This window comes from Polypterus senegalus, chromosome 9, assembly GCF_016835505.1.
Source record: "Polypterus senegalus isolate Bchr_013 chromosome 9, ASM1683550v1, whole genome shotgun sequence".
Taxonomy (NCBI): Eukaryota; Metazoa; Chordata; class Cladistia; order Polypteriformes; family Polypteridae; genus Polypterus; species Polypterus senegalus.
Genome location: NC_053162.1, coordinates 97,211,012 through 97,229,955, shown reverse-complemented (window position 1 = coordinate 97,229,955; position 18,944 = coordinate 97,211,012). Strand labels below are relative to the sequence as shown.

Sequence of the window (18,944 nt, the reverse complement as noted above, 5' to 3'; positions counted from 1 at the left end):
TTCTAACCCACTTAATCCAAACCTGCTAGCATAAGGCACAAGGAAGGAACAAACCCAGGACAGAGTGCCAGTCCATTGCAGGGCAAACACCCACACCAAACACACACTAGGGTTAGTTTAGTATTGTCAATTCACCTAACTTACATGTCTTTACACATAGGGAGGAAAGCCATGTAGACACGAGGAGAACATGCAAACTCAATGTAGGAAGCAACCAGGACGCAAACTCTGGTCTCCTTACTGCGAGGCAGCAGTGACACCACTGTGCCAACATTGTGTTTTTTATGAATATTACTAAAAATATCACTGTGTATACCGAGCACATTACAAAATAATAATAGAGCTCATATTTTCATATATCCATTAACTGAATCTTTTTATTCCAATATAGCGTCCCAGGGAGAAAGAAGCTTCTAGTGTAAGGTGGGAATTATGCCAGAGGTGTTAGAAAGGCCAGCAGGAGGCTCTTACCCTGTAGTCAGTGTGTGGACCCCAATGCCTTAGCACAGTGATTGGGACACTGTACTGTAAAACTGCGGTCATCCTTCAGATGAGACATAAAACAGAGGTCTCTGTGGTCATAAAAGATCCCTGGGCATCTTTCGTAAAGTATAGAGTGTTTCCCAGCGTCCTGGCTAAATTGCCTGTTATGGCCTGGTTATGCTAGCCTCCTAATCATTCCCCATCTCTTTCACCCCTTCAACACCTAATAATTAATGTGTGGTGAGCATACTTGCACAAAATGGCTGCATATGCCTCATTCAGGTGGGTGCTGCATATTAGTGGTTGTTCAAGAGGCTCCCCCTTCTCTATATAGAGAACGTTGAGTGTCATGAAAAGCTCTATGTACAGTACTCTAAATTCAATGTCTACTTCTTCATTTTTGATTTCTGATTGTGTCCACTTGTTTATTTGATATGTTTTATTTTAAAATCTTTGAATATATCTGTTAACAACTCATCTATCCCTTAATTAGTTTACCCTAGCATCTTAATGTACAAAACAGGAACAAATCTTATAAAAGACCCACTCACTCAAACTGGCCAATTTAGGGTTGCTTGTTGGCTTAGGCTGCAGGCTTTAGGATGTGAAAAGAAACCGGTGTGCATTATCAACCAATTGCCGTTATAAATAGGAGACAAAGTAAACAAGAGCTAACCACTGCATCGACAGACCACCAATTATAAAAAAAGAAAAGCTGTTTTTATTTTTTTTACTATAATCTTGTATCTAACATTAAGGTTTCACTTAATATTTTTGTCTTTTTCTACCTGTGAAAATTTCTCAATACATCTGCTCCAGTTTAAGCATTTTAGCTTGAACTTGAACTTAAAAAGTTTATTGCCAGGGAGTGAAGTTGCTAAGAATTTCTCTTGGTGTTAAATCCATACACATAGGAAAGTAAATATAATTAACAGCACAATATGCAGTACACTATATCACACCATCACAACATTACATACAGGAATAGTGAATATTGCACAAAAACACAAATATCAAAAATAATTTGACAATATAGAATTGCACTCTTGTCCAGTACTACTGTACTATCAAGTAAGTCTTGATGAAATACATATTTTTAGGTTGATTGGAGGGGTTTGGAGATCAGAAAAGGAGAGAGGTGAGTCAGAGACTGTGTTTAACTAAATTGACTGCAGTAGGAAAGAAACTCATTATGTGTCAAGTAGTTTTTGCTTTTAGTGACTGGTAATGAATGCATCCTTCACGGTAATAAATGAAAGAGATGGTTACTAGATCAGAATGGCCTTTGATTATAATTCCAACACATTTCCTGACCCATGATGTGTACTGAACCTCACCGAGTCAGGTTTTAGGCCTACATTCTTTTATGTTGCCCAAATAACAAGCTGCGGTTTATGTTTTAAGTAAGCAGATGCACTGCCACACCAGGTAGTTATGGAGAAATCGAGGATTCTTGCAATGACTGCCCTATAAAACTGAACACTGCAAAGCATTTTTGAAAGTTGAAGTTATATTTTCATCCCGGTCCAAACTGTGAGTGATAGCTGGTGCTAAGAAGTAGAAATGATTGCACCCTCTTGACAACATTTATAACCAGGACTTAGGTCCAATTGTAATTCAAATCAGAATTCCACCCATCAATTTTCTGAATTTTCCACTTATTGGTGAAAAAAATCTCTGGTTCTCTTTTCTAATCTTTCAACCTTGGTAGCAAACAGCATTTATTGTGCAACCTTAATATGGAAACTGCATACAAACTAGGGGTATAGCATGCCGGAATGAACAAACATATTGGCACTCATTTGGTTTCAAATATCTTTCTCCTGTTATGGTGCTCAGTGTGCCCATATTAAGGGTTCTCTATCGTATTTGTATATTTGTAAAAGATTATGTTTTTCCATTTCAAAAATCTGTATGAATAACTTAAGTTATTGCTTTATCAATGAAAGCCTGTCACTTATTTTGTTAGCAATGGAAGACAGTCATCTCTCCAAAACTAAATGAAGAGAACAAAAAGATAATTTTTATTGTCCCATCTCCATTATTAAAACTGCCTGGTTTCTTCCTGGTGGATAACTTATGACTCCCCTTTGTTATATGCAGCTTGTAGCAAAATGGAATGCACCAGCTTTGAATATTAGGACTCATGCTACTGTTCTTGGTTTAAATCCATCTTAAAAATCATTTACAACTGATTTGCATGGAGTAACAAGGCTGTTCCTGCATGCTGTTCATTCCCTGTATAAACGCACTGAGAGCTGTGTCTGAATATTTTTGCTAGTCGAATTTGTTCACTGTGGGTGTTAAGACTTCATCAAGGCTGTGTCTTGTCACCACACTTGCTTGTGGTTTTCATCAACAGGATATCCAGGCGCCGCTAAAGATGTAAGGGTGTCCAGTTGGGGAGGCTAGGGGTAGCATCGTGCCTTCATGTGGTTAATGTCCTTTTTGCCTCATCATTTATATCTCTCAGCTGGCATGGAAATACTTGGTAATTCCTGGGGAAGAGCTGGAATCTGTAGTTGGTTTTCAGGGATGTCTGCACTGACCTGCTTGACCTGTTTCTGCCGTGACCCCCACCAGGCTAAGCAGTAGAGAAGATGAGATGAGATGATGATGATGATGATATCATTTGCATAAGCTGCACCAATTATTTACATTTTATATTTATTTGTTTTATGCTTGGAATGTAGAGTTTATTTTATGTTACATTTTTATCCTATTTTTAGTTTCAATTACAGTGGTACCTTGGTATATGTCTGCTTTGGAATAAGTCCAACTTGGTATACGTCCTGCTTGGACACAAAAAATTTTGCTTAGTATACGACCTTTGTTTGGAATACGACTCGCATGCTAACCTTGTTTACGTCTCTCGAGACAAAGCCACGACTGCCCACGAGCCTTAGTGCGCCAGTTGCTAGCATTCAGTGAACATCCCGTGCTATAACTCTCTGTGAACTTTCACGTGTGTGATATAGCGGGTCCACAACTCCTGTCAAAGTCCAGCTTTAAAATAAATAATCACCGCGCCGCAGCTTGGTGAGGGTGCATGGTGGTTATGTGGCTGAAGGTTGTCAGGGCGATTAGCGATGTGGGCGTTTCTCACCAAAGTGCACTTGTGAGGGACCGTCCGCATTCATGATTGTTCCTGGGGCTGCTTATCTTGATAAACAGAAGCGCGAGTCAGCTAGAAGGGGAGTAAAAAGAAAGAACGGACGGGAGGTTGAGTGAGTGAGTGAGTGAGAGAGAGAGAGAGAAGAGAGCGAGGAGCGAAGTAGCTGAAGTAGGCAGAGTTAACGTCAGCTGCAAGTAGGGCGACTGCCCTGTTGGGAAGCAGGGGGGCTGCCAGGGAAAAAGGCACCGGGCTTCTTCTTGTTTGTTCTTATTTTTTAAAGAATGCTTCCTGCTCTATTTTAACTTTGTTGTTTTTAAGAAGACTTTTTTCTATTGTTTTTAACCACCACATTTCACTTCTGATTTTATGGATTATTTATGGGAACTTTGCACTTTAATTTGAACACCTTGTTTTGTTATTGTTTTAATAAAAGCACTTTGCACTTTTTCACCATCCCCTTGTTTTGTTGTTACCGATGAGGTTAGCAGCGAGGCACATTACCGACAGTGTAGGATTCAAGGGCTCCCCAGCAGCAGATGGGAGCATACAGCAAACCTGCATCGTCACAACGTGATTTTGTGTTTTTTTCATGTAAATTTGAATTGATTGTTGAAAAGTATGAAGGTGGCATGCGTATCCGGGACATTGCTGTTGCATACCGTCTGCCGAGAACGACGGTATCTACGATTGTGAAAAACAAAGATGTTATTAAAAAGTAAAGTGAAGTAAAATTTTCATTTATTTCATCTAATTGCTTCTGTATTTATGTATTTTAGTATTAAGCAGTGTTTAAATTATTTTATACAACCCCATCAATGTATAATATGCAAATAGCATAGGATTTTTTTATTCTTTCCTCTTTAGTTCTGAAAGGTGATATATAAACAAAATGCATTCATTATTATTCTTATCATTAGTGAGGCCCATTTGGGCTCAGGTGTAGTTGCACTCCGTTTACCACCTATAATGCCAGGCACAGTCTCAACACTATGGGGTCAGATTACAGTATTCTAACCCCATACAACATCCCAGTCTGGCAGTATACTGTGACAGACTTTGTTCAAAAGTCTATAAAAAATATAATATTGCAATTTTTAGGCCACCAACATTTTGTAAAAACAATCAGTGGGTGATCATTTGAAGACTAGACGATCATTGACTCTTTATCTGCATGCCTGTCATTTCTTTATTAATTTAGGAACTGTAGTAAGCAAAGTGATAATTGTGATAAACATCTCTCTGTTTAATTTGGCTGATTTTTTTCCAATAAAATGTAATATATGTACAGAAATAAAATAACTTTGCTAAACAATCAATATAAACTTAAACCAAGAAAATTAAATTCATCCTACTATACCTCATACCCTGAGTTGACCGGTTCTGGAAATTCTGTATTAACTGTGGTACACCAAGCATAGCTTCGATAAGCACTGCCAGTGATCCCAGTGTCTCCACAAAGAGGACTGAGTCGAGGAAGAGGAAGGTAATGAAGGCACACAATACAGTGAAGGAGAAGCAAAACAACAAGTAGTCTTCTATATGGCTCCAGCTCCAAAAATATCTCAGGTCAAAATCTGGAAAACAAGCACATTTGCAGGAGTAATCAGTTAATCTCATTTCAAAGCTTGCAAAGTGACAAAAAACATGAAAAAAAAACCAAAAATTCCCATGACAAACCTCAAGCATTATAATAACATTATTTTGAATTGCAGGACAGATGGATGGTAGATAAATACTCTTACATTCCAGTGAGTGGTCATTGCACCTCTTCTTATCTATAGAGTGTATCTGGGCCCCGGCAGTTTATAGTTATTATTTACATTTAAAGAATATAGCCATGCATGGTTTTATATTGTAAAATTATCATCCAAATCCTGTTTTATTGGTTTTTAAGTCAGGAGGATGCCTCAATGACATAAATTGTGTCTCCTTGAGCAGACAAGAGTGATTTTAATGGCGAGGATATGGGCCGGCAGAGGAACAGCTAAATGCAGCATCTGACAGTTAACCTAAAAGAAAATAATGGCATTAGAGAAAGAAGCCCAAGAGGGATCAAGAAGATTATTTTTAGGAATGTGTGCTAGGATATACTAAGTACACCAGCTACTGCATGCTTCTTTTAAAATGTATTAGAATTTTTAGTTTCCTTATAAATGGCAATATTTCAAACATTCCATCTGACAAAGCCACTAAAAATAAGTTACTTTAGTATTATCTCTTTAACAACTAGTTGATCTAAAGAAAAAAAGTAAGCTATCAGTATTTTATTGTAGATATAATGTAAGTCTCGAACTGAGAGAGCTTCCTCAGGCTACTGTAATTATTTGTTTGAATGGAAGTTCCAAAGTAGATAAAATGACCAGAAATGAATTGAAGTTTGTAACTATGACATAGTAATTTAATTACAATCTGAAGGTGTTACATCAGAGTCACAAGGTAGTATTAAAGTAGGTAGCAGTGTTAAGTTCAGCTGTCTCACAGTCATAGATATGTTAATTTTGAACATTCTCCCCCTGTATGAGTGGGTTTTAATAATAATAATAATAATAATACATTTTATTTATATAGCACCTTTCCCATGCTCAAGGCACTTGACAGAAGCTTTTTCCTTTTGCTCCCCACATACAAAATAGGTTAATGAACATCTCTAAACAGGCCCAGCATTAATAAGTATAGGTGAGCACACGAGTGTGCTCTGCAATGAACTGGTGCAGTGCCCAGGGATCTTTCCTGCATTGCGTACACTTCTACCAAGGAAGGCTCCCCACAATTCAGAACTGGATAAGAAGGTTAGAACGTCTGATAAATGGATGGAGGCGTTACATGACCCAATCTATGAATCAAACACTTAACCTCAAAAAATGTATTGCATGCAAACTTTGGAATATTAGAAGAATCTGACTATTTTTTAAAATTGATGACATCAGGGCACCCCTGAGGAATAAAACTTCTAAACAACATAGGCTTTAACAGAGTGCATGATTTTATGAGACATCCCAAAAAAAAAATTTTTAAGTCATAACATTAACTTTGAAAAAAAAAAAATTATACATTTTTAGAGCAATCCTTAATTAAATGAATTGCCTTCTTGAAACCGGTAACACAGTCATGGTCAATTTGTGAAAATATTAAACTTTATACACATTCCTGTCAAGATTAGCTAAACCCAGCTAAGATGAGTTAGAAGCCATACAACTGAAGTGGACATTGACAGCTTGAAGCTGTCAACAATTGTTGACAAAAAAATCAAAAAATGAATTTAGATATTTTTTCCTCTATTATGTTTTATTCAAGGAAAGATAATAGATTCTAAATAGAAGAACAATGCACAGTATGTAGTCTTTCATATGCTTTTAAGTAAGATGGCAAAATAGTCCTAATTCTTCCTGTTATTCAAGCAGATTTGTCATGTGATAAAGAAACATTAAACATTATAACGTTAGACTACTCTAGACAAGAACAGGCCATTCAGGCCAACAAAGCTTGCCAGTCCTATCCACTTATTTCTTCCAAAAAACATCAAGTCGAGTTTTGAAAGTCCCTAATGTCTTACTGTCTACCACACTACTTGGTAGCTTATTCCAAGTGTCTATTGTTCTTTGTGTAAAAAAAAATGTCCTGTTTATGCAAAATTTACCCTTAACAAGTTTCCAACTGTGTCCTCCTGTTCTTGATGAACTCATTTTAAAATAACAATCTAGATCTACTGTACTAATTCCCTTCATAATTTCAAACACTTCAGCCATGTCACCTCTTAGTCTTTTGCTTAAACTGAAAAGGCTTAGCTCTTTTAGTCTATCCTCATAATTCATCATCTGTAGCCATGGAATCAGCCTAGTTGCTCTTCTCTGGACTTTTTCTAATGCTGCTATGTCCTTTTTGTAGCCTGGAGACCAAAACTGCACACAGTACTCCAGATGAGGCCTCACCAGTGTGTCATAAAGTTTTTGCAGAACCTCCTTGGACTTGTACTCCACATATCATGCATGCTTTATAACGTAACATTCTGTTTGCCTTTTTAATGGCTTCTGAACACTGTCGGGAAGTCGATTGCTTAGAGTCCACTATGACTCCTAAATCCTTCTCATAAGGTGTACTCTCAATTTTCAGACCACCCATTTTGTATTCACACCTAACATTTTTACTTCCTATGTATAATACTTTACATTTACTGACATTAAATTTCATCTGCCCAAGCCTGTATGCTATCCAAGTTCTTCTGTAATGATATAACAGATTCCAAATTATCTGGCAATCCACCTATCTTGGTATCATCTGCAAACTTAACCAGCTTGTCACTTATATTCCTATCTAAATCTTTTATATATATTAAAAATAGCAGCTGTCCTAGCACTGACCCCTGTGGAACACCAGTCTTAACATCAGAAAATTCTGATGAGGTTCCTCGCACCATCACCCTCTACTTCTTGTGTCTGAGCCAATTCTGTACCCATCTAAAAACATCACCCTGAACTTCCACTTACTTTTAGTTTGATGCCCAACCTATGATGTGGCACCTTATCAAATGCTTTCTGAAAGACAAGATAAATAATATCATACGCTCCACTGTGATAATATCCTTTTGTTGTCTCCTTATCAGTGGATTCCGTTTTCACAGATTAGCTTTTTAACCCTATTTTCAGAAGAGTAACCCATTTTGCGATACTCACGGTCCAATCCCACGTATTCATGGCCATGCTGTGTAGAAAAGAAAATCTGAGAGTCCCATCACACAGCAGTGACATGTGAGATTGACCAATGACAGGTCTTAGATGTGACTTAGATACCTGTGGCTGCATGTACACTACACTGAGCAGATCAATGAGTCCCTACCTGGCACCAAGAGGCTTGGGTAAGCCACTGAACCCCATTCATGCTAGTAACCAGGACCTGCAACAATTCACTACAAATGAGGAATTTCTAGCAAGTGTAGGTCATAAGCTTGCACTGATTAAGTCTCTGCACTTTATACACACAATCCATCACTACTACCAAATAGATGGTTTAGTGAGGTCATCAGCTTGGCCCTGCCATGGTAACCTGGTGCCTGTGGTGGTGCACCCAGAACATAATTGAACCTGACTATCTAAAGGAATTAAAAGTCATAACAAGGTTTCCATAGGTGAACTTGTGGAAGGATTATTACTGAGCATCAAGATTGTGAAAACGGAGAACTGGCATATTGCTCCTTGCCAAACCTGACCTCTCCTGCGGTGTGAAGGGGGGCTACAACAACAACATTTATTTATATAGCACATTTTCATACAAAAAGTACCTCAAAGTGCTTTACATAATGAAGAAAGGAAAAATAAAAGACAGAATAAGAAATTAAAATAAGACAACATTAGTTAACATAGAAAAGGAGTAAGGTCCGATGGCCAGGGTGGACAGAAAAAACAAAAAAAAAAAACTCCAGATGGCTTTAGAAAAAAATAAAATCTGCAGGGGTTCCATGCCACAGGACCGCCCAGTCCCCTCTGGGCATTCTACCTAACATAAGTGAAACAGTCCTCTTTGTAGTTAGGGTTCTCACAGAGTCACTTGATGTTGATGGTCAAACAGACTTCTAGCTTTTAATCCATCCATCATTGTTGGAATATCACGGTGCTTTGAGTAGATGGTGGTGGCGCAAGCCACCACTAAAAGGACACGGAAAAGGAAACAGAAGAGAGAGTAGGGGTTAGTACAGATTTTAGAGCCATCATGAATAGTTATTATAATGAGTTGGATACAGTAATCCCTCCTCGATCGCGGGGGTTGCGTTCCAGAACCCCCCGGGATAGATGAAAATCTGCGAAGTAGAAACCATATGTTTGTATTTATTTTAAGCCCTTATAAACTCTCCCACACTGTTTACATTATTAGAGCCCTCTAGACATGAAATAACACCCTTTAGTCAAAAGTTTAAACTGTGCTCCATGACAAGACAGAGATGACAGTTCTTTCTCACAATTAAAAGAATGCAAATATATCTTCTCTTCAAAGGAGTCCGCGCGTCAGGAGCAGAGAATTTCAGAGAGAGAGAGAGAGCGCTCTCTAAGAAAGGCAAACAATCAAAAAATCAATACGTGCTTTTGTGCTTTTAAGTATGCCGAAGCACCGCGATAAAGCGGCATTTTTTAGAGGAGCGTCCGTATCTTCTAAGCAAACAGTCCCTCTGCTCACACCCCCTCCGTCAGGCAGAGAGAGTGAGAGAGACAGAAAAAAGTAAACAATCAAGCACCGCGCGGGAAAAATATCTTATATCATTGAGGAGTTTTAGTTAATATATAATACATGCTCTGATTGGGTAGCTTCTAAGCCATCCGCCAATAGCGTCCCTTGTATGAAATCAACTGGGCAAACAAACTGAGGAAGCATGTACCATAGATTAAAAGACCCATTGTCTGCAGAAATCTGCGAACCAGCGAAAAATCTGTGATATATATTTAGATATGCTTACATTTTAAATCTGCGATAGAGTGAATCCGCAAACGTCGAAGCGCGATATAGCGAGGGATTACTGTATACCAAGTATCAGGATTTAAATTACAGTGAAGTTATGTTAAGGCCATGTTAAAGTAATGTGTTTTCAGCAGTGTTTTAAAGTGCTCTACTGTATCAGCCTAGCGAATTCCAATTGGCAGGCTGTTCCATATTTTAGGTGCATAGCAGCAGAAGGCCGTCTCACCACTTCTTTTAGGTTTTGTTCTTGGAATTCTAAGGAGACACTCATTTGAGGATCTGAGGTTACGATTTGGAATATAAGGTGTCAGACATTCTGATATATAAGATGGGGCGAGATTATTTAAGGCTTTATAAACCATAAGCAGAATTTTAAAGTCAATCCTGAATGACACAGGTAACCAGTGTAGTGACATCAGAACTGGAGAAATGTGCTCAGATTTTCTTTTTCTAGTTAGGATTCTAGCAGCTGCATTCTGCACTTGTTGCAAACGATTTATGTCTTTTTTGGGTAGTCCTGAGAGGAGTGCGTTACAGTAATCTAGTCGACTGAAAACAAATGCGTGAACTAATTTCTCAGCATCTTTCAATGATATAAGAGGTCTAACTTTTACTATTTTTCCTAAGTGAAAAAATGCTGATTAATATGCGATTTAAAATTTAGATTACAGTCAACAGTTACCCCTAAGCTTTTTACCGCCGTCTTGACTGAGGTAAAGGGCTAGGGCTGGGGCTGGGAGTGCATGGGATGGGACCTGAACTAGTTTCACTGTGACGCGCTTAATTTATTTGTGTACAGGAAATTGTATATTTATTGTAATAGGACGTAAAAGTGAATTGTGAATAGGGTCCACCAGAACCTAACCCCATTTTTCCCATAGAATTAATGCTTCGATATTAACAGATTCCGTTTTCACTTGGTTTTTCAGGAACATAACAAGATAAGAAAAATTTAGTGTATTTCAATTTCCAAGACAACATATTATACATGGTAAAAATTCAATATACAATTTCATCATAATATACACAAAATAATAATAAAGCTTAAACAATAGTGCAGCCCATCCAACAGCCCTCTCCCTGTGTTCTCATAGTTTCTGTCCAAGGCTATTGTTTCTTCACACTGTCCTGAGACATGCTCTTGTTACTAAATTTCTTGATGTTAAACCTATCAAATTGCGGTTCACTCATACATCTGAACTGCATTTCTTCTGACATTCAAGGTTAACAACCTTCCAGGAGAGCGATCACTCATATATACCCAGACTTGGCCAACAGCATGAAACGATGGATATGTTGGAGCTCTTGAGGCAGCTCTCAACACTCAGAACAGTAAATGAAAACTGCTTTTCAGTAATATAAATCATAAGTAAGTATGAGCACAAGGAGATAACAAAGCACAAACAAACAAACCCCTCTCTCTGCACTGTAGCTTTTCTACCACTCGCCTGTTGAGCATATAGCAACAATTGTCCTCTGGTGCCCCTCCAGATGCAAACAGCTCACATTTAGGGCTTACTGTCCCCTAAGAGATCCTGTGCTCCAGCAACTTTTCCCTGTCATTACAATTCCCTCTCATGTCTGGAGGCTTGCTGTGGAACTTAGCCCTACTCTGTGCCATCCAGGCCCATGCCAGCTGAGCATTCTTTTATAGTAGAAAAAGGTCAGTAGCTGAAATATTAGACTAAATGAATTTGAGATGCCAATGAGATAGAAGCAAAAAAGCAAAAATCATCTATCATGGTAAAAGTCCATGCAAATTAAAGGCAAACAAAAAATTACATCTCCTTAGCCATTCATTTTTCAATTTGCTTAATCAGATTTATAGCTCTAGGATGTCAGTGCTTTTCTTGGCCAACTAGCAAAACATCAGTAAACACAAGGATCAAAGAACTAGATAAGGCACTGAAGAAGTCACAAACTGAAGTTTAAGTGCTGATCACTGGGCAGAAGCTTATTTAAATTATTAGTTTAATGACACTAAAGAAGTCTTAGATAACTGGAAGCTAAGTGTAGCTAAGTGACAACACAGAAGAGGAGCCTTATAAGACAAAAGGAAGGTCAAAGGTTTTGACAATGGCACAGTGATAATCAACTTTCATATAGGTGGCTTGATGCTATGGCTGATAAGTGTCAGTGTGTCATGAGATGGCTCAGGGACGCTGGGTGGATCTGGCTTCTCACAATCTTGACCAAGCGAAAGTGTGTTTAGATAATGGACAGACTAATGGATGGATAGCAGAACTATCTCTAGGTAACATGCTTACTTTGATTCTACTATAAGACCTATTTTTCACTTTTGATACCATAATTCTAATAGTATTATAAATATAGTTAGTCATGTTCTAGATTTTGCCAAGGCTGGTTATCTATGTATGTTGTTATTCTTGAAAACTGCATTTTGGTTACATGCAGAAATTTTGTAAAAATAAAATATATGCATATAAAAAATATATAATTTAATTGGTGTTAAGAAGAAAAATGACCCCCTCCTCAGGTGCTTTCCCAAAAACCAAGCTTTTGTACACAAGATGTGCTGAAATCTGTGAAATGTCCCTAGTGATACCTCTCTCCATCCATTATCCTAAACTTTCTCCACAAAATCTACATATTCATGTGTTTTGTTATTTATGTTTTCCAAAAATGTGCCAACCCCTATATAGCCAAAATTTCACAACAGTGCACTTACAACACCAGCTCCCACACTATCTTAAATTAATCAAACAAGCCTGAAGTGTGGCTGTGATAAATTGACCAAGCTGTGTGACAAAATAAATAAATAGATTGAAATGCAAATTTGAAATATGGTACAATTCTCTTTTGGATCAATCTTTAATTTGAAAAATGTAAAGCTTCAGTAAATTAAATAATAATAATAATAATAATACATTTTATTTATATAGCTCCTTTCCCATGCTCAAGGCACTTACAGAATATAAGAAATAACGGCTGGATATACAGTATATAGCATTGTGCATACCAAATAAATAAATAAAGAAGATTAAGATAGTAAATTCAGAGAAACGCCTAACAGACAATATAATTGATGATCTATCACACACATACAGGTTACATGAGCATCTTGACAGAGAGGTAAACTGAGAGAAGGGTAATAAAGTCAAGTAGAGCTAAAAGCCTTCCTGAACAGATCTCACTTGTTAAAACACAATCACTGTGCACTAGCTGGTAAAGATCTTTTCTGGGTTGAATTATGAAAGCAGCAGACAGCTCATCTAACCTGAGCAAACTGAAGGATGTGATGTGATATCATCACGGTTACCAGGATGTGTGCTATCAACACATATTTTAGATATTTAAATGCCTTCAGAGAGCATTACAAGTTTTGCTGAAGAATGTGACCATATGCTAAAAGAAGAAAAATAGACATGAGCCTCCAGGCGCAGCATGTAGCTTATATTTAACATTGTTCTTACACTTTTTATGAAGGTTTTTGCTCTAAAGCTTACTTTTTTAGACTTCACAGAAATAATAGGAAATATAGTTTCTCTATTATAAAAACAAAACTTGGGATGACTTTTTTTCTGTGATGAGACAGATCTTTTGAAGAGAGACAGAGAGACACTTTCATGTCCCGTGAGACGGACAAGTCACATCACACTTACAACCTTTGGAAGCAAGTCCCATGATACACATGCAGAGCAGGTAAGAGAGATAATGGAAGTAGGAAAATTTGAAAGTCTCAAAAAAATTACAGTAAAGATTAACGCATTAACACATAACACATTAACGCAAACAAAAGGGGTTTTGGAGTTACAAACGCGTCTCCTTGGGGTGCGTTCAGCCCCCCTCTTCACAATGGCACGTAGCCATTGAGTAAAGATCGCATTGGCAAAAACAAATGGAAAATGTTACTCGGTAAAATAACAGAACAGCGAAAAGAGATTGAATAGTGTTTGAGGATGTCTGGGGAAGAAGAGAGACAATGCAGTGAATGTTCGAAGTGCCACACGAAATGCAGATCACGTGACACGGGAGCAGCAGCAAGCCAGCAGCCGATTGAGCAAAGAAGAGGTTAAAAAAACAACTGTTATTTGATTCCCATTTTATAACAGTTAAAGAGTGGTTTCAGAGGAGCGACTGCGTCTCCTTGGGGTGCGTTTAGCCGCACCAGTTTGGGTGGGGTGGAGATTTGGTGGGGTTGTGGGAGGCGAGCAAAGTGCAGAGATCATGCGGCATGGCAGCAGCAGCAAGCCAAGTGTCATTAAGAAATAACTAATTACACCTCCATCCAGCTACTTAACAATTGACTCATATAATGCTGGAGACTATTGCCAGGATGACATACACAGACACACTGATACTGACACATATTTGGCCAATTCAGAGAAGACAATCAGTCTATCAAGCACATTTGTTGAGACGTAAAAGGTAAATACAGGAATCTGAGAGAACATGAAAAGACTGTTTAAACTTGAAAAAAGTTGCATGGCTGGAAGTTATTGTCAGCTTAGACAATTCTCCATTGTTGACCACTGCCCCATGCCACTCTGCTCAGAAAAAAAAAATGTAAAAGGTTGTCAATAATTAACTGCCAGTATTCTCCCATCAAGATTCAAGCAGAGCTCCTTTGTGAAACTATCTACAAGAAGATACTGAAATTCAGATTAGTTCAATTTTATTATGCTCTATGTGTCTTTGGAAATATTTGCCTAAGAGGATAAAGTCAGCACTTAAAGTTGCTACATTAAGATTATTATTGATTATGTTTCATCTTTTTAATAGACACCACAGAATGCAGAAGGTAGAGTATCAAGTGAATTTCTAATTGGGAAGCCAAATGCCTTAGGGAATACGATAACAAGCTTTGAAATGCTTACTATAGACTTTTCAGAAAAAATTTAAATTCATAAAATAATTCCATTAATTAGGCCATACAAACTGTTTTTTTTTAGTTGTTAAATGTTTGCATTTTTAACTTTAATGCAAGGCCTTCTTTTAAAATCTTGTCTCAATCTGATGAATCAAAAATGAACAAATATGAAATGAATGAAAGAGAATCATATAAACAGAAATGATCAGGCGATATACAGTATATGAGGCACTTTTACATTGCATTTTATATTGGAGTTTTTTTTTTAAATCCAACATAACATAGTCCAACTTAAATTCATAAAATTTAAATAATGTCTTGTTGAACTGTACACTCCCTGGCAGTGGTCTGCTATAACTGAAGTTTTGAAGTGACCGTCCAGGACAGGAGTAACGGGTGGTAATGCTTGCAGGGAGTGAGGGTTGTGATGCTGTTTCAGGTCATTTCATTCTAGAGTTATAGAATGATTCACAAACAGGCAGAAGGACACACAGGCAGACAAAGTGCAGATCTTATTAAAACAAATGAAGCATTTGTTAGAAAGGGACGGCACTGATGGAACACTGATTACTCTATAGTACTTTCAAAAGTATACGCTTCAGTTTGGTAAGAATTATAAAAATAAAACTTCAATACAAATGTACAACATACAGACAATTCTAGCCATCCAAAACATCTTCAAACAGTTAAATAAGTTAAAATCTATGGATATATTGAATAAGTGCAGAAGACTCTAAGGTCACTCACTGTCAGTAACTTGTTAGATTTTGTGGTATTTCATCTTATTTAATTTTTGTAGTTACTGCTGCTGTTTTTTACTTTTTTCTTAATTTTTGTGATTTTATCATACAAAATGTCTCCCTTAGGACAAAAAAAATACTATCTATCTATCTATCTATTTATCTGTCGTCACACATACACATCTATGGTCCACCATATTGGCTCAACTCAGGTATGCAATACCACTCTGGCACAAAAGGCGCTGCTGTCACTGACAGTCTTATCTCTTCCCTCTGCAGCATCGAGAAGACACCCCTTTAGAATGAGTGACTCTAACCTCCTTCCTCTGAGAAGCCCTGCCCCTTCTAGTGCAAATGTTATAAAGGCAGTCATTCCCACAATATGGGGTCACAGTCTCGACCCAAACCTACTGGACAGCAGAGCTCCATAGACAGACCATAGCAGAAAGTCTTCAGTAGCAATTACTATTTTCTTTACAGTGAATGGTAGTCCTAGTGGACAAATATTTGCCAGACCGAATTTGATTATTATTGTCATTATTTCCAGTAATTTTTAACAGTGTTTTAGTGTTTGTAGTTATTCTGTCAATGCTAGAGAATAGGCAGTAGTTCTGTTTTTAGGGGAACTAGAAGTCAAAATGTAAGCGAGAGTCTAATTTCAAGATCAGAATATCAGTCCTATGTTTCATCAAAACACAAATTGAAACTCCCAACTCATCACTGAAATACAGTAACTATTGCAAACATTTTAATAACCAGAATTCACTGCAAAGCACACACCAAATGAACAAAGTTTTTATTTCCAAATCATTGACAGATTGCCCAAAATTCCTCAGGAGTGACCTGTACGTGGTCATATCAATTTACGTAACACGTCAAGCTGTTTCAGATAGTTGCCACAGTAAACAACAAAAGGTGGCACCCATAAAGTAAACACAAGGAGTCAAGAAAGACATGAGCAAAACAAATTAGAAAAATATTATAAAGAACCCTGATAAAGACATAAAGAGATCAAACAGGTAAAAATGTCAAGGAAAACCTTTAAAAAAATTCTTGACTATACCAGCAGTATTTTTTCACTCAGTCTATATAATATTCTTAACTCCATTTAATAAAAATTGGAGTTATGAGGGTTAAGTTGTCTAGTTTTTTTTAACTTTAAGTTGTTTCATGTGGACAGACAGACAGGCATAGCTATTGCATTAGAAGCTTCTGTCATTATGTGCAAACACACCTAAAAAGGAGTAAAGCTTTTTACAAATACAAAACCAAAACACAAAACATACTGACTAACAGTGAAGACTAGTTTTGTCAACTAATATGAATATCATTTTTTTTACTATGACTGTATCATCTGTATTAATTTAAGTGTGAGTAAAACTAGATATATTTTAGTTTAAGGACGAAATCAAATAAAAATAGTAAAAATATTTGACATTGCAGGTAGAGGTATGAATGACAGTGAATTATCAAGGGCTCTGAAGTATTTACCTTTAATTCTTTTTGTTACTTTGCCAGCCAAAATGTCAAGATTTTCTGCACAGAATCATGTATGTTCCATATGCTCAAAAAACAGGCTTTATAACATAATGAAATGGCTGGACCTTTTTAATTTAATATTGTAGGTAGCTTAAGGGTTTGCTTTTTGCCTTAATTAATTCTACATCAAATGATTAAACACATAAATTAATATGGAAATTAAACTGAGATTTGTACAAAATTTGTAGACATTTACATTACTTTATTTAATAAGAATAATTGCTCAATCAACATTTAGCACTAAGCATTAGTCATTCATTAAAGGAATTATAATCCATGAATATGTTAGGCTGGAAAATTTTTTCTGTATGGTTTGCAGTAAGTGACTCTTATGATGCCCTCCACCATTTGCTAGCCTGGGCTATAGAGGACCTGTCCTTTAGCTTATTGACGTGGCTAAGGTATGAAGATTGATGAAAGGTGGGCACAGAATTGACAGATCTGTCTGAACATACTCGGTTTCTATTAAATTAACGTTAACATCAGTGTTGTCAGTGATAACACAGTTTTCACTCATAGCCTTAGTGATGATAAAAGCATTAAGGAACATTTGGAGTTTTATTATAGTCAATTATATGTATTTTACTTAAACTTGCAATACTCTCCAATGTAAAAGATCTCATGTGAAACACAGACAGGAAATTGCAAAGTGTTGTGATGTGAAATTTTGCATACAAGTAGATAAATATTTTGTATGTCTTTATTTGTAATTTAGTGACTGCACTCATTATACCATGCCATGCTTTAGTGAGAAGCATTCATGTTTACAACCAGGTCTCTTTCAGGAATGGGTCTCTTTCAATTTTAAGACAGAGTTGGAGAGAAGTGCCTTAAACAAATTTGGCTAATGTTTCTCAGAAGTCTCTCAGTCAACCCCCATAGGAAAGTCAGGCTGCCTAACTTTAGCTCAACAAATGGTTTTGGGGGATGGCAGGTGTGAAGGTGTTCTGTTCCCCCATTGGTCTGAAGTATGACTGTTTGGAATTGGCTTGTATCAAAAGCCTTTAAGTACTATGACGCCCTATTGGCTAAAGGGGTTAGACAGAGAATCTATAAATTTGCTCACCCCCTCACTCTCTTTCTCTTATCAAACTGATGCATGAACTGAAAAAGACAACACAATGAAGAGCACAGCTTGGCAGCCATATTGAGACATGCGGTCTGTTTTGAAGAAAGCTGACCACAAATGTTGCCTTAACTAGAGACATTTTTAAGTAACTAACAAGTCTGTGTGCCACCTGAAACTACACAACACCATTTTATCAGATTGTATGGTTGACAATATTCAAATGTACTTTGCCTATTGTTATTATTTATGAATATTATCAATAATACATTGTTTAAATTGTAACTTAACTCCTGCTTGTCTTTTATTACACCTAATTGCCTGAGGTTATAGATGTAGAAGAGTAGGTGGGGAGATGTTATATGGTACAATACCTTATAAACTGTGGTAAGTCTGTGAGATTTGAGGCATTCTGACAAAGGCTACATATTAATAATACAAAAGGGGAAAGTAGAGTAAAATATTACTCTACCATGACAAAACACAAAGTTAGCGAAAGGCTTGAGTTGAATGGAAAATTTATATGTAATCCCAGAAAATAATGAAAGAAACTAATTAATGAATAATTCACGCCATTTATTTTGAAACCTGCTATGATAGTGAGCTTTACCTATGATGTTTGACAAGATCAGGTGAACTTTGTTTTAAATTTCACTAAATAACTTTGCAAGGTTTTATCATACAAGCTTGGCAAGAACAATTGCTTCCCCATTGGTTCCTTGACAG

General features: G+C 37.0%; 1 protein-coding gene across 4 annotated transcripts in view; it reads right to left on the bottom strand.

Moving 5' to 3' along the window:
- The window catches only part of si:dkey-246g23.2 (solute carrier family 66 member 2), a 183,574-nt gene that overhangs the window by 38,827 nt on the left and 125,803 nt on the right, over positions 1–18,944 (bottom strand). For all 4 annotated transcript variants that reach the window (XM_039763505.1, XM_039763508.1, XM_039763506.1 and 1 more), the window contains exon 4: positions 4,956–5,172. In XM_039763505.1, the coding sequence (XP_039619439.1) occupies positions 4,956–5,172 (217 nt within the window). The remainder of the gene's footprint in view (positions 1–4,955; positions 5,173–18,944) is intronic.